Here is a 19,052-nt window from a genome sequence, read left to right on the forward strand (position 1 = left end):
CCTCAGCTTTGATTATGGTCTAACTCATAATTATTTTGAATCTCCGTAATACTATAAGATGGTATTAGTCTACTTTAAGTGGACTAAGTCCGCTTATTAGACTATTTTAAGGGAACTAAACAAACCTTGTGCTGTTGCAGCAGCCTTTCTGTTCTGGGAATTTTACAAAGGTCTCTGGTCAGCGCCTCCTGGAGGGGTGTCAGTTTACTGAGATCCTCCCTGAACTGCCCAGAATAGCCATGGTGCCTTGAGATAGGTGGGTGGTTCCTGCTTCCCTGGTCTTCAGCGCTTTGCCTGTGTTCCTGAGAGGAGGGACGGTTTCCAGGCAACACCATGGTCCATCTATTTTCATACTGCTATAGTGACAAGCATTTTGAAAAAATAAGAAATATGGTCCCGGTAGGGTGATGAGATGCTTTTTGCAGTCTGGCTTGCCTGCCCGTCATAATTCTACAGCAACCACCAGTAGGGCCAAAGGAATTCCAAACAGGAGACACAGATGAGTGAAAGGGCCTGCCTTAGGCTTATGGCCATAGAGGACCAAGACTCCGAATGCCAACACTGTGCTTTCTCAGGCTGATAGACTTTTTACAACATCCTGGTCTTAGAGGATGGAGAAAGTGCAGGCCTAAATTACCGCTAACTATGTTGATGTAACTGAAAGAGTACACTGTTGCTGTAGTCTGCTCATCATGGCTGATAAACAAAAAGTCAATAATTTGCATTTGATTAGGTGCATAATAAGTTACAGTTCCTGGGATCTAAACTTCATGAGTCAACACTTTTTTAGGCCTTAATCTTTTCTTCTTGAAAACTACATATGGGGCCGGGCGCGGTGGCTCAAGCCTGTAATCCCAGCACTTTGGGAGGCCGAGGCGGGTGGATCATGAGGTCAGGAGATCGAGACCATCCTGGCAAAATGGTGAAACCCCGTCTCTACTAAAAATACAAAAAATTAGCCGGGCGTGGTGGCGGGCGCCTGTAGTCCCAGCTACTCGGAGGCTGAGGCAGGAGAATGGCGTGAACCTGGGAGGCGGAGCTTGCAGTGAGCCGAGATCGTGCCACTGCACTCCAGCCTGGGTGACACAGCGCGAGACTCCGTCTCAAAAAAAAAAAAAAAAAAAGAAAACTACATATGGAACAACATGAACTTCAATAACCAGGACCCCCCAACAATGTTCATTTAAACGCAATTTTAGTATACTTTGATGAAGTCAGAATCACCCTTGCTTGTTTCAAAAACCAATCCTCTGTGTGAGTTCTATCTGCTGCCCGTCCTTCTGTGTTTTCAGAGTTATCTGTGCCCAAAACGAGTTATTGCTCTGCATCAGCTTGGCTCATTTTAAGTGCTCAAAGTTGTAAACAATACAAAAATGCATCTTTTTCTCATCAATGTTTTCTACACTAACACTGGCTCCAAGGGAGATGCAGTCCTCTGAGATTGGATTTTATTGAAAATCGTGGTGTTCAAAGCGTACTAGAATGTTTGAAATCCTTCATAGAAACTTCATACAGCCCGAAGGCATTCTGTAGAGTGAAAGATTGTAAATGGAGGAGTGACTGCCTCTCCCAGCAGGGACCACTTCTAATTCTGGGCTGTGTGTAGGGACCTGAATGCTGCAGGGATCACTCAGAGGTTAATAATGATAATCGTCGTTTGCCTTAAAGAAGGATAAAATCAGATCCAATGTAATTGACGTTGGAGAACTCGAGGGATGGTGTTTGGTTGAGGAATAGTCACACCTTCAGGGTCGTTCTACACATCCCAGTCCTTCTGGTATCAAGTGGGTTAGAGCCAGGAGAGGCAGAGACTCCAACAGAGCATGGAAACGCAGGACACCCTGGTGCACTCATGTTTTTGTTCTTGCTGTCCCTGTGTGAACCCAGAGCTGCAGCCTTTGTCACGAGGAAGATGCTCTATGCCATGTTTCAGATCTGCCCAGCAGGGCAGCTCACTCACAGCGCGTGTCTCCCAGCACATACTTCATTTTCCTGTGATGACAGCAACTGAGTGGCTGGCGTGCCCTGACCCTGCTCACTGTCTCTTTGCTCCCACAGAATCTGTACCAGAACAGGTTTTTAGGCCTGGCCGCCATGGCGTCTCCTTCTAGAAACTCCCAGAGCCGACGCCGGTGCAAGGAGCCTCTCCGATACAGCTACAATCCCGACCAGTTCCACAACATGGACCTCAGGGGCGGCCCCCATGATGGCGTCACCATTCCCCGCTCCACCAGCGACACCGACCTGGTCACCTCGGACAGCCGCTCCACGCTCATGGTCAGCAGCTCCTACTACTCCATCGGGCACTCTCAGGACCTGGTCATCCACTGGGACATAAAGGAGGAAGTGGACGCTGGGGACTGGATTGGCATGTACCTCATTGGTGAGTAGAATGTGCCAAGTGTATTATTCATAATTCACTTTTACGTATGCTGTCACATTTTAATAAACCTACAATATAATTAAAATATACAAGCAACTGTGTTATATGCCAGATTCTAACACACTGAAGACCACTATTGCATGACCTTGTTTTTCTGCAAAATGGATAATAAGTCCTCTCTTGCCATCTCTATTCCATGAAAGAAAATCATGAGATATAGCAGAGTGAGGTGTGGTTAAACACAAACATCATTATCATTTGCAACTATAGAAGCTCTTCTACTTATGAATAAGTTAATATCAAAGCCTGTTTTTAAATCTATGTGCTTATAAGACAAAGTAACACCATGTGCCCAACCAATGTAAGCACACCTACATGGAGGTCATTTCACTTCAGTTTCCAGCATAATCTTCACCAGCTCTTCCAACATTCTTACTGCTTTGTATTCAACAGACAAGCTGGGATTATACATACAGGCCTACAGGCATGGTGCTGGAGAAAGCTGACTTGCCTTACTTTAGGTGGAGATTTATTAAAAATTTTGAAAGTGCCAAAGTTGAAAGTTCACCAGAAGAAATTGTTCTATGTGAATTTTCTCAAGTCTTTGCAAACAAAACAAGTTATGCAAATAAGTTGGATGCTGAGGCAATTATTTTTATGAAAGTTTCACCATTCCCATGGATTGGTTTTGAAAATCTTGTAATTATGAAAACCAATTTAAATGAAAAATGTATTTCATCTATTTTATGTGATAGAATCAGCTGTCATGGAAATTGATGTGTTTACCCAAAAGTCAAGTTATAATTGCTGGAAGGCCACAAGAGTCAACAGATTCAACACCAGGTCCATCCGAGGCCAGGCCTTCTGCCTTCAGGCTGTGCTCTGCAACATTTGCACATTCAGACACACAACACCGGATTTAACATCACAGAAAGTAATGGATTGGGCCGGGCGCGGTGGCTCAAGCCTGTAATCCCAGCACTTTGGGAGGCCGAGACGGGCGGATCACGAGGTCAGGAGATCGAGACCATCCTGGCTAACACGGTGAAACCCCGTCTCTACTAAAAAATACAAAAAACTAGCTGGGCGAGGTGGCGGGCGCCTGTAGTCCCAGCTACTCGGGAGGCTGAGGCAGGAGAATGGCGTAAACCCAGGAGGCGGAGCTTGCAGTGAGCTGAGATCCGGCCACTGCACTCCAGCCTGGGCGGCAGAGCGAGACTCTGTCTCAAAAAAAAAAAAAAAAAAGAAAGTAATGGATTGTTATGAGTAGTTTACAACCTGGACAGTTTTTCTGATAAAATAAAGGGGATCTTATCTGACTAACTAGTTCTCAGGGAAATATTCTTGGGTCTCTTAAAGGTTTTTCCATCAGCTTGGTTAGTGTGTTTATAATACACACATTAATGTAAAGATGGAGATGCATACATTGTTGAAATTTTTACACAAATAGCTGTGACTAGCTAAACTAGATTTCCAAAAGTTAAAATTCAATTTGTTTCTGAAAAACAAAAATTGTTCTTGAATAAAAGTAGATACTATCCATCAAGAACGGAGATTGCAAAATAACAGCCCAAATGCTTTTTGAGACAGAGTTTCACTCCTGTTGCTCCAGGTTGAGTGTAATGGCACGCATCTCAGCTCACCACAACCTCTGCCTCCTGGGTTCAAGTGATTCTCCTGCCTCAGCCTCCCAAGTAGCTGGGATTACAGGCATGTGCCACCACACCTGGCTAGTTTTGTATTTTTAGTAGATGGGGTTTCTCCATGTTGGTCAGGCTGGTCTCAAACTCCCGACCTCAGGTGATACACCTGCCTCAGCTTCCCATAGTGCTGGGATTACAGGTGTGAGCCACTGCCCCCGGCCAATATTTTGTTTCATTTACATTGTTTTTGTTTTAAATTTGATTGATTATCCGCACTTAAAATGTAGAAGTTTCTAGTTGAAACCCAACTTTCTAGCTTCTTTCACAAAAGCCTCCAATTTGGCAGTCTAAGCCTGTGATACCATATGGTTCTAATCAGCTGGAGTTAAGCCTCTGGACCCTCCCTAGGCTTGCCTGTGACCTTCAATGTTGCCACAGTCCCCTCCCACCCATTCTGACCTTCATCATGAATGTTTTTTGTTTAGCACTTGAGGTAATTAGGTTTAGCTTCTGAATCTAGGGTTTTGGTTTGGTTTGATTTGGTTTTGGTTTTGGTTTGTTTTTTGGTTTGTTTTGGTTTGGTTTTTTATTGAGATGGAGTCTCATTATATTGCCCAGGCTCAAACTCCTGGGCTCAAGTGATCCTTCAGCCTCAGCCTCCCAAAATGCTGAGATTACAGGCATGAGCCACCATGCCCAGCCCAGATCTAGTTTTGAGTCGTCTCCTTACAAGGGCATCTTCCTGCAGCTGATGAGTGCCGATGCTATTCCTCAAGTTGGGACCCACTGGAAGAGAAGCCTGTTTGGGGAGAAGGTAATGAGCTCAAGATGGAATTACTGAGTGTCGGACACCTGAGGGACGTGCATCCACAGTGAATGAATGAATGGGTCTGAAGCTCAGCCAGGGATCCAAGCTAGGGTTGTAGATTTGGGGTAACAGACATCTTGGGGGTGGATAAGCTCACTCTAGTGTACAGAAAGAGAGCGCCAGATAGTCACAGTGAGAGAAGGGCAGGGGAGAGGCAGACAAGGAACTCAAACAGAAGAGGAGGAGGTGGTGAAGAGGCAGGACAACCAGGAGACTGGAGAGAACAAAAGAAGAGGGAGATAGAGGAGGGGATGGGTAGCTGTATCAGGTATTACGAAACTCCATGAATGAATAAGATCTGGTGTTAACATGACATTTTGACTGAGATAAAAGTAACCACAACTCATCATTCTAGAACCTTAATTTGACAGTTTGTTATTCTCATTGTAGCTACACATATATAACTGTGAAGTTATGTAATGCAAAATGCCAACACTTTCAATGGCATAGCATTTCAAAAATAACTTCCAAATCTGAAATTGTCTGTGAATCTTAAAAGTCAATAATGTGTAAGTCCTTAGTAGCTTATCTTCCACATTTGCCGTGCTTTGCCAGAGATCAAATCAGAGATCTAGGCCGAGAAATGTAGAGACAGTGATTTCATCTCATCTGTCATTTCATGAATGAGGAGATGTCAAGTCAGTGGCTCCCACAGTCGCACAGCTGCCTCCCCTGGCTCAAGACTCACGCTGCCACAGGACTAGCACAGCATTGTGGTGCAGTGTTGGGTATGGGCCATGGCACATCAATGTGCCATCAAATGTCCAGGAGAGGCCAGGGTTGTGATGCTTTCAGCATGGTAGGACTTCTAGAGCTCTCAAAGCAAATAGGACTGTTCTGCCATAAGAGGGGGAAGATACCTGGATGTGGAGGGTGAAGTGTGGCTGCTGATTTATGGAACCCAACTCTTGAAGAATTAAAGTTTTTCCTTTACATCAGGCACCCTATTAGAATCTAAAAGAGCAGCGGCTGTGTTTCTCAGTTAAGGCACAAACAGAATTCGTGTGTCCAAAGAAACAATGTGAAGGAAAGGCCACAGAAGGGGAGAAAGTGGTATTGATTTTTAGGAGCTCCTCTATCACTTTATGCTTAGAGTCCCTGCTTCTACAAGAGAATGGAGCTTCTACATCATTGGCTTAGTAGTAAGAAAAACAAGTAGATTCTCCCCATATCTCCCGTCCCATTATTATTATTATTATCATCATCATTATTTTGAGATGGAGTCTCGCTCTGTTGCCCAGGCTGGAGTACAATGGCATGATCCCAGCTCACTGCAACCTCCGCCTCCCAGGTTCAAGCGATTCTTCTGACTCAGCCTCTCAAGTAGCTGGGATTACAGGCATGCACCACCACCCCTGGCTAATTTTTCTGCTTTTAGTAGAGATGGGGTTTCCTCATGTTGGCCAGGCTGGTCTCAAACTCCTGACCTTAGGTGATCCACCCACCTCAGCCTCCCAAACTCCTGGGATTAAAGGAGGGAGCCACCACACCCAGCTGTGTCCCATTATTTAGTGAAGTCATGGTCCAGCCACAGTGGGAGAATCCGCAGAGATTTTTTCCCAAGATTTGGTTGTCCGAAAGCCTGAATTACTCTGAAAAATGGAAGCCATATCTTTTTTCTGATGGATGTAGGAGACCTGGGTAGCATATTGATTCTCTCTTTTAATCAGTTATAGGCTCACTTGCTTATTCCACTCCTAACAGCAATAGCGTGTTTGTTATCCACTCTTCTATTATAGATTGTGGCATGGAAACCATAGCTACAATTTTTATTTTGAAGACAAATCAAGAGAAAATATATTACTTGTTTCTTAAGCATGTCTGTTTCTGTAAGCTTCATTAGAACTTTCTGATTAAAATTTTAATAATCCACAAAAATCCTTTTCCTTTCTCTATTATAAAATGAGGAGCAGGTGGTAGGATTCTACACAACAGAGGAAATGCATACCACTCAGAAAATATAATCTTTTCTTGAGGAACTGATCTCTACATGTTCTGTACAAAATGTACGATGACAAAATCTTAAACAGTACTGATGTGAGCTAGTGCTTCAAGTTATTATTAATGGTTTTACATAGTAAGTATCACAGGGATTTGCAATAGAGGGCCCTATTTTTAGCCCAGATTCTAAGCAGAAATAGCTGCTTATTAGATGTTGGACACCGGTCTAAGATCACTAGCTGTATTAGCTCAAGGAATCCTTTCAACAAGATTTTGAGGTAGGTACTTATAGTATTTAATCCCCATTTTGTAGTGAATGATTAAATCAACTGCCTAAGATCACATAGTAATGGTAGATGTAAGCTTCCTGCCTCAAAGGGGATGTAATATTGCTCCCACAAAGAGGCTTCCATCATGACAAGAATGCAGAAAATAACAGCCTCCTGGTAGAGAGCCCAGAGCACCCATTCCACACTGATGTGGAGAGTGTGGCTTGGCCCACAGCATCCATTCCAGTTCTCCTCTCCCCTTCTCTCTCCTCCCCTCCCCTCCCCCTTCTCCTCTCCTCTCCCCTCCCCTTCCCTCCCCTTCCTTCCCCTCCCCTCCTCTCCTCTCCCCTCCCATCTCCTCCCCTCTTCTCTCCTCTATCCTCTCATCTCCTGTGCCTTCCCCTAGTGCAGAATCTGATCCTCTAAATTTACATTTCCCAGACTCCTGTGCAACCACGTTCTGGATGCAAATTCGATTCATTTAGCTACACCTGTGCAAGATCCGGAAGGTGAATATGTGAAATGTGGGGATCCTGCTCTTGGGCCTGTGGCTGCTACAAGCCTGGCCTTGAGAAATGGAGCTTTTCTGCAGCAGCATCCCGAGTCTACTCTCTAGCTTCCTGGACACCAACAGGCAGTGGAGGTGGGGGCAGGCAGTGACCTACTCCGCTTGCCACTGGCTGGTCACTGTCTTCGCGGGTGGAGAGGCAGCCGCCATGGCCTGGACAGCAGCCTTCTGCTCTCCAGATTGCAGTGACTGTACTGAGCAGTCATATTCAGCAGGTCCCAGGGCAGCCCTTGTGAGTGAGACAAAGGCATCAGCCTTGTTAGAGAGCCAGTTAGGCAGTTATCCTGATTCCAGAGGCCCTGCCTAGAGTCCACTTCTCCAGCCCTGAATTCCCTGTATTAAATCCCTTTCTGCATAAAATATGTAGACTGATTTTGGATTTCTGCAACTGACCCTGTCAATGCATTTTGATTCCTAAGCAAAGACTAGTAACTTTTCTAACAACTCGTAACAAATGCCTCTGGGGAAGGGTTTGACTTCTCAGCCCAGATGGCCCAGGCAAGAATACAGACTGTTCTATTTTTCTTGCATGATATTTGTGATTAAATGTTATTGTTAGTGTGAGGGAAGGGGATGCTTACCAAGACTAGTGGCCAGTCCTTTAAAATGTATTGTGTTTAAATGTCTACAGCAAAATATGTTTTTCTCATTAATGTGTGTGTGTGTGTGTGTGTTTTGCCATCCTCATCATCCTTTTCTGATTCTTCCCACCTCCCCTTCATCCTTTTCTCATTCATGTTCCTGTGGTTCCTTGATAATTAATCCCCTTTTGTACATTCTATATTCTAATGAAATTACCTGTTTTCTTGAATAAATCTCCAAATATATTAGAAACTCCCTGAGAACACAGACCGTGTCTTGTTCACCAGTGTATCCCCAGGGTTTAGCACAATGTCTGGAACAGAACAAAGTACCCAATACCCATTATCTCATGCATGAATGAACATCCTTCTTCCAGGTGTTATTGTCTATAAATCCCACCATGACCATTAAAGGGAATATCCCAGTGGTCAGAGTAGAGAAATTCAGGGAAATACCATCCCTTGGAGAACTGCTATAATGAGGCAAATTTCTACCTGGGTGTGAGACTTGTTATATCTGTGCTGAAGACCCAGGGAGCTAGCAAAATATTACGCCTTTTTGCAGAAATGAGGCAATTACTGTAAAAGATGTATTATGCAATCTTCTTGGTAACCCAAACAGGGCTGTGAGCACACACTGTGAATAAAAAGACAGGCAAATTTTGCAAACAAGTGATTTTCCAAAGGATACAAACAGTTCTTATCAGTAATGAGTGTTCATTTGCCCAGTCATTTTTTTTTGCCAGAGAAGGGGCAGCCTAAAATGTGCAATCCACAGAGCAGATTACAAGTACGCTTACAGTTATCTCATTTAGTGCTCCCCTGTAAGACTGAAGTTATTACTACTCCCCACTTTGCAGATGAGGAAAGACTGTAGAAGTGACACTATTGGCAAATGGCACAACAGGCCTCAAGAGCTGGGCCCTTTGGCTTCAAGCTCAGTGGTTTTTGCACTTCATCTCTGCCTGTTTTCTCAGTCCAGCCAGATGCAGCATGTGAACCACAGGGTATCAGGAGAGAAAAGGGCAATCATGAAAAGGGCTCTCTGCAGAGCTGGGGCTCTGGGCCTGCCCTCGGGTGCCCTTGCCCAGGTTTTCCCTCCAGCCCCTACAGTGGATTTGGACTCTCAAAACTTGGTTTTCTCCATAGCCTCAGATCCATCTAGCTCAAATTATTTCTGGTGAAGTGGAAACTACAAGGGCTCCATAGAAGATCAGGGTAAAAGTCATATCCATATCTTAGTCTGCACTGAAAGTGTGGGGTCTGGAACCAAGAAGGTGACAGGCAGCTTGGTATTCTCAGATCTGTCCTCCCCAAGAATGCTGCATTTCTCTCTGGGCACTGGTTTTAAAGAGGACATCGATGGGTTGCAAAGTGATGAGCAGAGAACAGCAAGAGGTGAAAGCGCACAGTCACCCAGAGCTCCTCCCAGGCCTCGTCTCCTCCCTCAGCGCTCTCCTGACCACCCCCCACCCCACCCTCTGGCCTCCTTCCTTGTCACTCTCTATCACAGCACCCTGTTCTTTTCCTTTCTTTCTTTCTTTTTTTTTTTTATTTTTTTATTTTGACGAGACAGAGTCTCGCCCTGTAAACAGGCTGGACATGATCTCAGTTCACTGCAACCTCCACCTCCCAGGTTCAAGCAATTCTCCTGCCTCAACCTCCCAAATACTTGAGATTACAGGTGCCTGCCACCACGCCTGGCTAATTTTTGTAATTTTTTTTTTTTTAATTGGAAACGGGTGTTTCACCATGTTGGCCAGGCTGGTCTCAAACTCCTGACCTCAGGTGATCTGCCCACCTCGGCCTCTCAAAGTGCTGGGATTACAGGTGTGAGCCACCACACCCAGCCTCCTTTCCATCTCTTATCACATGTTACAATCAAACATTTATTCCTTTGCTTAGTGTTTACAGTCTATCTTCTCAATTGTTTGTAAGCTTTGGTTCAGAAGAGACCATACTGGTTTTGCCCAACACCACAGCCCCTGCACCTTCCCCAGCATCTGGCAGATGGTTGGATTTCAGCTGCTGAATGAACAATGAATGCATGAGTGCATGATGGATGGATGGATAAGTTCATGGGTGCGACCATGTGTAGGATGGTGGTGATGCCCAGGTGGAAGGAGAGACGATTCGAGGTGGAGTCCATGAGAACCAGACCCCAAATGGAGACTTTCTTTATGTCTCGCCCTCAGTCTCAAATTGGTTCGTAGAAGCTTTAGAAGGAAGATTTTCACACTGAGCTTTCACACATGGAACAGCTATTTAAAAGTGAAGTGAACCGCAATAGTGGTAATTATTTCTCTGTTTCTGGAGGTGTTCCAGAACCAGCTAGATGATCTCCTGCCAGGAGTGCTATGGGGTTGGGAGGAGATCCCTGCATAAAAAGCGTTTGATCCCAGTGGCATCTTGGGATGCTTCCTGCTCTCTGATTCCAGGTGCTTTCTCTCCTGTTGAGATGGAAGCAGCATTTGTATCCTTTGCTTGTTTTCTTTTATTTCCCTAAATATGCTGTTGACTGATATGTTTCTCTGCTCTGCTTTCTTCCTCTGGGAATATAGATGAGGTCTTGTCCGAAAACTTTCTGGACTATAAGAACCGTGGAGTCAATGGTTCTCATCGGGGCCAGATCATCTGGAAGATCGATGCCAGCTCATACTTTGTGGAACGTGAGTATCTTTATCATTCTTGTGGCTTGGCAGGCATGGATGAAGCAGAATTCAACTGTTTCATTATTTGTTCTGCTGCACTGCCTCCACTAGGAAATGGGCCCTCTAAAAAAAAGGTATAGATTTAAAGAGATCCTTAAAAATATGTTCAGTAGTAAGTGGTCAGGTCTAGGGCAGTTGGATAAAAGTCACCCAACCAGCCCAGAGGGCTGCCCCTTTAATACCAAGGAAGAGTTGGTTCCTATTCATAAGCCTCTGGACTTGGGACACTTTGGCTCAGGTCCCTTAACTTTCACTCCATAACTCCTCCGGGGGCGTCTCCAATGTAGCCATAGTTAGATCAGGTCTTCTCAACAGGCATCCTGCCCTCCAGTTCTGCCTTTGCTTGACCCAGTCCTTCAAGGCTTCCTGCCCATGGTCCCAGTCTGTCAGTGATTTTCCACATTTCGCTCTGACTTTTGGCTGTAGCCACAGCTCCTCTGGAGGGCTGTGAGACATTGGTACTGCCATCCTATTTCTTTGATTTTTAATCTACTGACATTTCTGAATATATAAACTTGCTGTCATGTATCTTATGTATATGTTTTCTAAAATTTTCTTCTGCCTTTGAAAATAAATCATTATCAGAGTTATGGCAGGCTTTTTTCATGGGTCCCCATACTCGTGTATTTCTTATTGCATGAGGAAATACCTAGATGGGCTTCGTGTATAGGTATTTCCTACATACGAAGCTCAGATTATGGGCTTGACATTTGCCAGTTGAGGAAATGCACAGCTTACCTTCAGTCCACAGCTGCTTCTCCTCCACTTGGGTATGGAGTGATTTCATGGACAAACTTCTTCATGCACTTTCTGGTTCTTAGCAGATGTTCATTCAATGTGGCATGTCAGAAAGGAAATGGAGTGGTCTGTTATTCCAGCTATCCAGTTCTCAGAGGAAAAGATGCATGGCTAGGAATCTGAAGTTATCCATTGGCATTTAACTTATGGTCCAAGAAAAACTATATCCTCAAGTATATTTTGCTTTCATTTTCATTCACTTTTATTTTTATTCACTCCCTTGACAAATGTTTTTGTAAGACCTACTATATTCCAAGGACTACAGATGTGAAGATGAAAGTCCTGGTGTCTGTCTTTGAAGAAACTTATGGTATCTCTGCTCCCAGCAATGACACTAATAGCTCTTTTTTGTGTTGGCTCATGCAGAATGAATAAACAATGAGGAAATTTTTATGCTATCAGGGTGTAGAGGGAACATGATTTTAGAAGATATAGTTCCTGGCTCTTGTATTTGAGATTGGCGTCATAAAACTCCCAGCAAGAGAATTTCTTTTCTTTTTTTTGAGACAGAGGTCTGTTCTTGTGGCCCAGGCTGGAGTGCAATGGCACGATCTTGGCTCACTGCAACCTCTGCCTCCCAGGTTCAAGGGATTCTCCTGACTCAGCCTCCTGAGTAGCTGGGATTACAGGCACCCGCCACAATTTTTTGTATTTTTAGTAGAGACAGGGTTTCAGAATGTTAGCCAGGCTGGTCTCGAACCCCTGACCTCAGGCAATCCACCTGCCTCAGCCTCCCAAAGTGCTGGGATTACAGGCGTGAGCCACCGTACCTGGCCAGAATTTCTTTTCTTTACTTATCTCCCTGGCTCTGGCTTTTCTCCTCTCTAATCCATGCCAGGAAAAATCCCTTAAACCCAGTTCTGCTACCATCTGCCCCAAAGCTCCATGGCTCCTCTTTCCTACTGCATCGGCTGCAATCTCTCTACTCGGCTGGCAAGCCCCAACATAAACTCACCCTCAGCCCACAGCCCTACTTCTCCAACCTCCCCAGCAGACACCCTTCACCCTAGTCATGCTGACCTCTCCCATTACCCAACAAATAGCATCATTCAGCATAGGAAATATGGGCTTGTTTGGGGTGTAAAGATGGCTACAGCAAGTGGTACCTAATATAAACCTCCTAAATTTCAATAACAATGGAAAGGATACAAACTTGCGTGAGTAATGATTGTTAGACATAATAATCAAATGTGTGCACAAACCTACAATGGAAGTTTGGTAAGAGAGGTTTTTCTTTCTTACTAGGTACCCACTTTTTCCCTTTGGGTTCTAATTAATTGAAAAATAGACATAAGAACCCATTTTAAGGTCACAGTAAAGTAGCAGTTCTCAATGATGCTGGCACAAACACAACTTGCAAGTTTTTATCTTTTTAAGTCAGGAAGATAAATATTAAGGAAGAGGAAATCTCTGAATGGTAATTTCAATATACCTGACTCAGTCTCAAGGGGTAGTGACCACATCCCATAAAGCCACATCCCTTCTACACTTTGATACTATATGATCTCCTGACTGTCTCCTCATTTGCATGAGCCAACACACCAAAAAAGGGGAAATTTGTGTTGTAAATTAATCCAGCCCTAGTGCCATTCCCTTCAAGGCAATTTTTAAAGATTTCTGTAACATATATAGAACATTTCTTGTATATTTATTCCAAATAACCATTTCACATAATTGTCTTCATGGGCAGTATGAAAACACACTTTAAATATTATTAGAAAGACATCATAGGCCGGGCATGGTAGCTCACACCTGTAATCCCAGCTTTGGGAGGCCAGGGCAGGCAGATTGCTTGAGCCCAGGAGTTCAAGACTAGCCTGGGAAACATGGCAAAACCCCATCTCTACAAAAAATTAGCCACATCTGATGATGTGTGCCTGTAGTCCCAGCTACTTGGGAGGCTGAGGTGGGACCATCATCTGTACCTAGGAAGTTGAGGCTGCAGTGAGCTATGATAGCACCACTAAACTCCAGCCTGGGCGACAGGGTGAGACCCTGTCTCATAAAACAAAAACAGCAACAACAAAAATACATTATAATATAAAATCAGCTCTTTATAGTACATAAATATCGGCATAATTGAATGAAAGCATATTCAAACTTGGTCAAGTAGCAGCATCCTATAAAAACAAATGGCTTGACCGTGAGCCATGATGCATGCTTGTAATCCTAGCACTTTGGGAGGCCCAGGCGGGCGGATCACTTGAGGTTAGAAGTTCAACCTAGCGTTTCACTCTGGCCAACATGGTGAAACCCCCTCTCTACTAAAACTACAAAAATTAGCCAGGCATGGTGGTGTGTGCCTGTAGTCCCAGCTACTCGGGAGGCTAAGGCAGGAGAATCACTTGAACCAGGGAGTCGCAGGTTGCAGTGAGCTGAGATCACGCCATTGCACTCCAGCCTGGGCAACAAGAGTGAAATTCTGTCTAAAAAAAAAAAAAAAGGCTTGCAGAAGGCATATTCCAAATAACTAAAAATTGAACACTTTAGATAATGACATTGCAGAAATGTTTTTGTGCAGACTTGAGAAGATGCTGGTCCTCAATATACCTGTTGGACTAGCAATGTCCCAGTGTTTTGGGAATAGCAACGAAAGTGAAATGGGAAAGGCAGGTATTTACATTTTGCAAATATATCAAACTAATGTAGTATAATTTGTCAAAAAGTAAAAATTTATCAAGACAAAGCTTGAGTTTGCAAATGATTAGAGTATTAACTCAAGGCACATATATTAATATAAATAAAATAAAATGCTATAATGAATTATAGCTTTAGGAGTCTGAATGCATTAAAATTGTATATAAGATGCTATATAAATTTATATGTTATGTGAAATAATGAGTGTTTTAAAAAATGTATGATTGAGAGGTGCCAAATTAACAAGTAGGGAGAGATGGCTCGACGAAACGTTCTGATATGGCTATCCTTCCCTAACACATCCAAGCATCAAAGCGCTCTTGCTATAATAAAAATACAGAATCCCAGCCATGATCCAAAGGGTTACAGAAGCTTCTGTTACGAACTAAAAATAAGACTCTTTGCAGTCTCCCGGCAGTAATAAACACAACTAATCTAATTGGTAAATTATACTCTCTTAAAATTAAAAATAATTTTGTAAACATTAAACATTGGCCAGATTTTAAACATCGAAGTACAACAGAAGGTCATTCTTTCTACCTGGGGATTAGATTAACATAATAAAATAAAATGAGGTGTTCCTTTTATTTTGGTTTTTATGTTTCCCTTTATTTTTTCCTTTTGTTATTTCTTTTTTATGAGAGTGGAGGTATATTGCAGATGACCTGAAGTCTACAGTGTTCTAACAGCACTTTTCTTCGGGGATAATGATTCAATTAGAAGTAGGTAATTGCTATTGATTTGTACAATTTTTAATGGTCTGACTAAATCAGATTTTGAAAGTACCATCAAATTAGGAATATTTTAAACAAATATTTTCTACACTCTCCAAGGAGTAACATACCTGATAAAAATACTAAAGAAAAAAAACCTGAATCGTTTCTTATTCTCTGGCATAATTTTCCTCTCGTGGGCACCTGCCTATTTGACCGTAGTATCAATGGCTATAACATGAGAACTGTAAAGATACAAACTTTAACACTGACAGAAGACAGAACTGGTGAAATTTTAAGTTGACCCATCCTGTAAAATCATATGATACTGTATTATTGTAGTAACTCAATTATCATTTTTTAATACATGCATTTGAGCTCCGCTGGCCCGTTCAGACCTTCAGAGGGAGCTAGCACAGTCATTGTTCATTGTGTACTTTGTCAGAGTCCTTCCAAATCAGGGCTTGGATTGCCCCAGAACACTGAGATGAGGTGATCCTGAAAAGAGGGTATCCTGTCTTGATCTCTGGCCCAGATCTGCTCTGTGTACCTCCCTGTTCATCCAATTTTAGTAGGAAGAACTGGGTAGTGTGTCTGGAGTGGCCTCTGCTTACAGCAAAGAGACCACTGCCAAAGGGGCTGCCCTTCTCCCCCGCCCTTGTGTTGTCGTCACTGTCGTGGGCACCGCCTCCTCACGGCTGTCCAGGCATAAACAAGAAATCTGGAGTCAATTTCAACCTCTGTGCCTTGCCCTAGTGTCCTGCCCCCGCCAGTCAGCACCACTCATCCCGGATCCCATCTCACCTCCACCGTCAGTCTCAGGCTCAGCCCATCTCTCCCCTCCCTTCCTCGTGTGGAAACCTGGCTGAATGCATACCTAGATTGCTGCCTGCTGTGGTCTCATCATTCCCTGCACCCATCAGAATAACGCCCCTCAACCTTTTTAGCACATCATTTTAAAATCCTTTTCCATATGCCATCATCAGTCTCAGTCCATTCAGGACTATAACAAAATACCTTACACTGGGTAATTCATAAGTAATAGAAATTTATTTCTCACATTTCTAAAGGCTGGGAAGTCCATGATCACAGTGCCAATAGATTCTGCTTCTGCTGAGGGCCTGCTCAGCTTCAAAGACGGTGCCCTCTTGCTGTGTCTACATAGGACCAAAGGGACCAAAGGGGCTGGCGCACCCCTTCAACCTCTCTTACAAGGGCATTCATCCCATTTAAATCATCGTCCCATATTTTAAAAACACACAGGGGCTCCTGATTATACATAACAGAAAATCTAAGCAGGCGACCTTACTGTCAGTTTGTAATGACTCCCCCTCAACCACGGTGAGGTGAGCCTCACACAGGTAGGAACTGTTGGGATCCGCCTCCTTACTCTGGGCTTCAGACAGTGGCTTCTAAGCCAGAGGTAGCATGATGGCCACGGCGACTTGGGGCTCAACCCCACGCCCAGGGAGGCCCTCTGGACTCTGAGATTCTGTTTCTTCATCTATAAGATGAAAGTGATGCACATCCCCCACAAGGCGACCCCGTGAAGATGACCTGAAAAAGCTCAGGAGAAGTGCCCAGCCATGCATCTGGGCCAGCAAGAGCTCAGTCAACACCAGACCCTCTGCCATAATCAGAGGGCTGTGAATTAGGAATTACAGGTGTCGCTCTGAGAGGAAACAGGGCAGGAACGTACATCTAGCTTTTATTTCTGCTCTGGAAATGGATATATTGGTGCCTTGGTGAGAATTGAGACATGAATGGCTTTATGCTGCGAGTCTTCTGTGGGGAAACCCCCTGCAGCGAAAGCTGGAGAACAAAGGGCACTGGAGGAAAAGCAGGGCTCCAGGGGAGCCGGCCGCCTTCTCTTCCTTGACGTTCTGGAGCAATGTTTCCCTGCGGCGGTGCAGCCAGAGCCAGAGCAAGCTCGCTGGGACCAGAGGCACCGGCACCAAGATTAGATACAGGGGCTTCATCAGGCTACAGTCCAGATGGTTAAGGTAACATGTTGTTAGAGCCTTTTATTTGAACTTGGGCATGTTTTCACCAGGACTGCTCTGCCTTTAAAGCCAGCGTGGCTAAGGACTGCACCGCGGGCTGCCATTTTCAATCACTGTTGTATTATTTCCAAGGAGATGTCTCAATTTGTGCTACAATAAATATTTGGGCCATAGGCGCTAAGCCCTTAAGAAGGTTAAGTCTGCATGGGGAGACTGAACCCAATCTGTGCAATGTAAAGGTGTGATCATTGCACTGCTTCACAGGTTTTCTGTTAGGAAAAAGTATGACTCCATATACATATCTGCAAGATAATAGGCATATTTATATTGTTGTGCCATCTGATTTTTTTATAGAGCTCCCTGGAAACCAAGACTCCCCCCGCCACTGCCCACCCACTTTAGCACTACGCTAAAGTGAAATCATGGTTAAAATTGAACTGTGTAACAGTCATGAAGTAATTCGTGTTGCTTATATTCTTACTTGTGTTTCTTAAATTGTAGGAAAAGAATATACAGTTCACAGTGATACTCCTGAGATTCTTTTTCTTCTTTCATCTATGTCCTTTCACTGCACAATTAACTCCCCTCCCTGGTGTCCCTACCACCTAAACTTCTCCATAAACCTACCTCTGGTTATACCTCATACTCATGTTGGTGTTTCCTTCCTTATTTCCCTCCAGTTTTGCTTTAAAATCCCAAAAGAATTTATCTTGCTAGAGAGGCATCCCCTGGGTAGAGGAAGGAGTCCAAGCTACCAAGTCCATCATCAGGCACTCTCTAGCAGCCCAGAGTGAAAGGGCTGGAAATATTCACACAGTGATAATTTTGTCCCTTTGAGGTTATCATGCATCATGTGATATCATATATTAGATATTAGACATCCTGTGTGTTAATGGGATGCAGAAAGAACATAATAGTGATTAAAGAGCAAGATTAAAGGCACGGCAGGGTGGAGCTGAGAAGTACAGGAAAGATAAGTGCTTAGACTTTATGTAGTCTATGAACCATTTATATTATTTTTTTCCTCTTTTTTTTAGTTTTAGGATGACATGATAAAACTGATTTGGGGCCAGGCATAGTGGCTCACATCTATAATCGCAGCATTTTGGGAGGAAGAAAGGTGGGAGGATCACTAGAGCCCAGGAGCTCAAGACCAGCCTGGGCAACAAAGTGAGACCCCATCTCTACAAAAAATAAAATTTTAAAAATATTAGCTCTGTTTGGTGGCATGCACCAGTAGACCCAGCTACTTGGGAAGCCGAGGTGGGAGAATCACTTGAGCTGGAGAGGTCTGCAGTCTAACCTGGGCTATGGAGCAACACTTTGTCTCAAATTTTAAAAAATAAGTAAATAAATAAGGGTTTGTGACTATTCGTGCAAGATAGCTTCAGGGAAACATATCTGCCTTCAGCAATCCCAGCCAAGGCTTGCAACATGGGACACAGAAGAAGCAGAGAACTAGAGGGGCTGCGGTTGCGGCTGGTCCCGGTCTGAACTGCATGGGGCTGCCAGAGGCCAATCTGACTGAACACGGTCAATGAGACAATGGCGTGCAGCAGTGGAGGGCCCGATCCACGTGGGAAGACAAGATGCAGGCATGCAGTCCCTCCTCAGCACATCAAGGATTCCATTGCATCTGGGGGACATCAGAATTGACCTGCAGTCCATGGAGGTCTCAGTCCTTCAGATTAAATAACAAAGCACGACTGAGCATTATTACAGAAAACAGCCAGAAAGATATAACCAGAACATTCCATTCAGATTTGCAGCAATACAAAACGATGGTGCCAGCTTCCAGTCAGATACATGTCAGATCTTCCCAATGAGAAGAAAACCCTCAATTGACATAAATAAAGGGTCAAGGCCTATAACCCAAAGTCAGACTTTTCTGGATTAACCTTGAGTTGCCAAGTCGGTGTGAGAACATAACAGATACA

The 19,052-nt window shown here is 44.0% G+C and overlaps 1 protein-coding gene across 10 annotated transcripts in view; it reads left to right on the forward strand.

Moving 5' to 3' along the window:
* The window catches only part of HECW1 (HECT, C2 and WW domain containing E3 ubiquitin protein ligase 1), a 456,185-nt gene that overhangs the window by 199,431 nt on the left and 237,702 nt on the right, over positions 1–19,052 (forward strand). For all 10 annotated transcript variants that reach the window (XM_021935841.2, XM_021935849.2, XM_021935847.2 and 7 more), the window contains 2 exons: positions 2,059–2,383; positions 10,815–10,922. In XM_021935841.2, the coding sequence (XP_021791533.1) occupies positions 2,059–2,383; positions 10,815–10,922 (433 nt within the window). The remainder of the gene's footprint in view (positions 1–2,058; positions 2,384–10,814; positions 10,923–19,052) is intronic.

The sequence above is a fragment of the Papio anubis genome, chromosome 4 (assembly GCF_008728515.1).
Source record: "Papio anubis isolate 15944 chromosome 4, Panubis1.0, whole genome shotgun sequence".
NCBI classification, from domain to species: domain Eukaryota; kingdom Metazoa; phylum Chordata; class Mammalia; order Primates; family Cercopithecidae; genus Papio; species Papio anubis.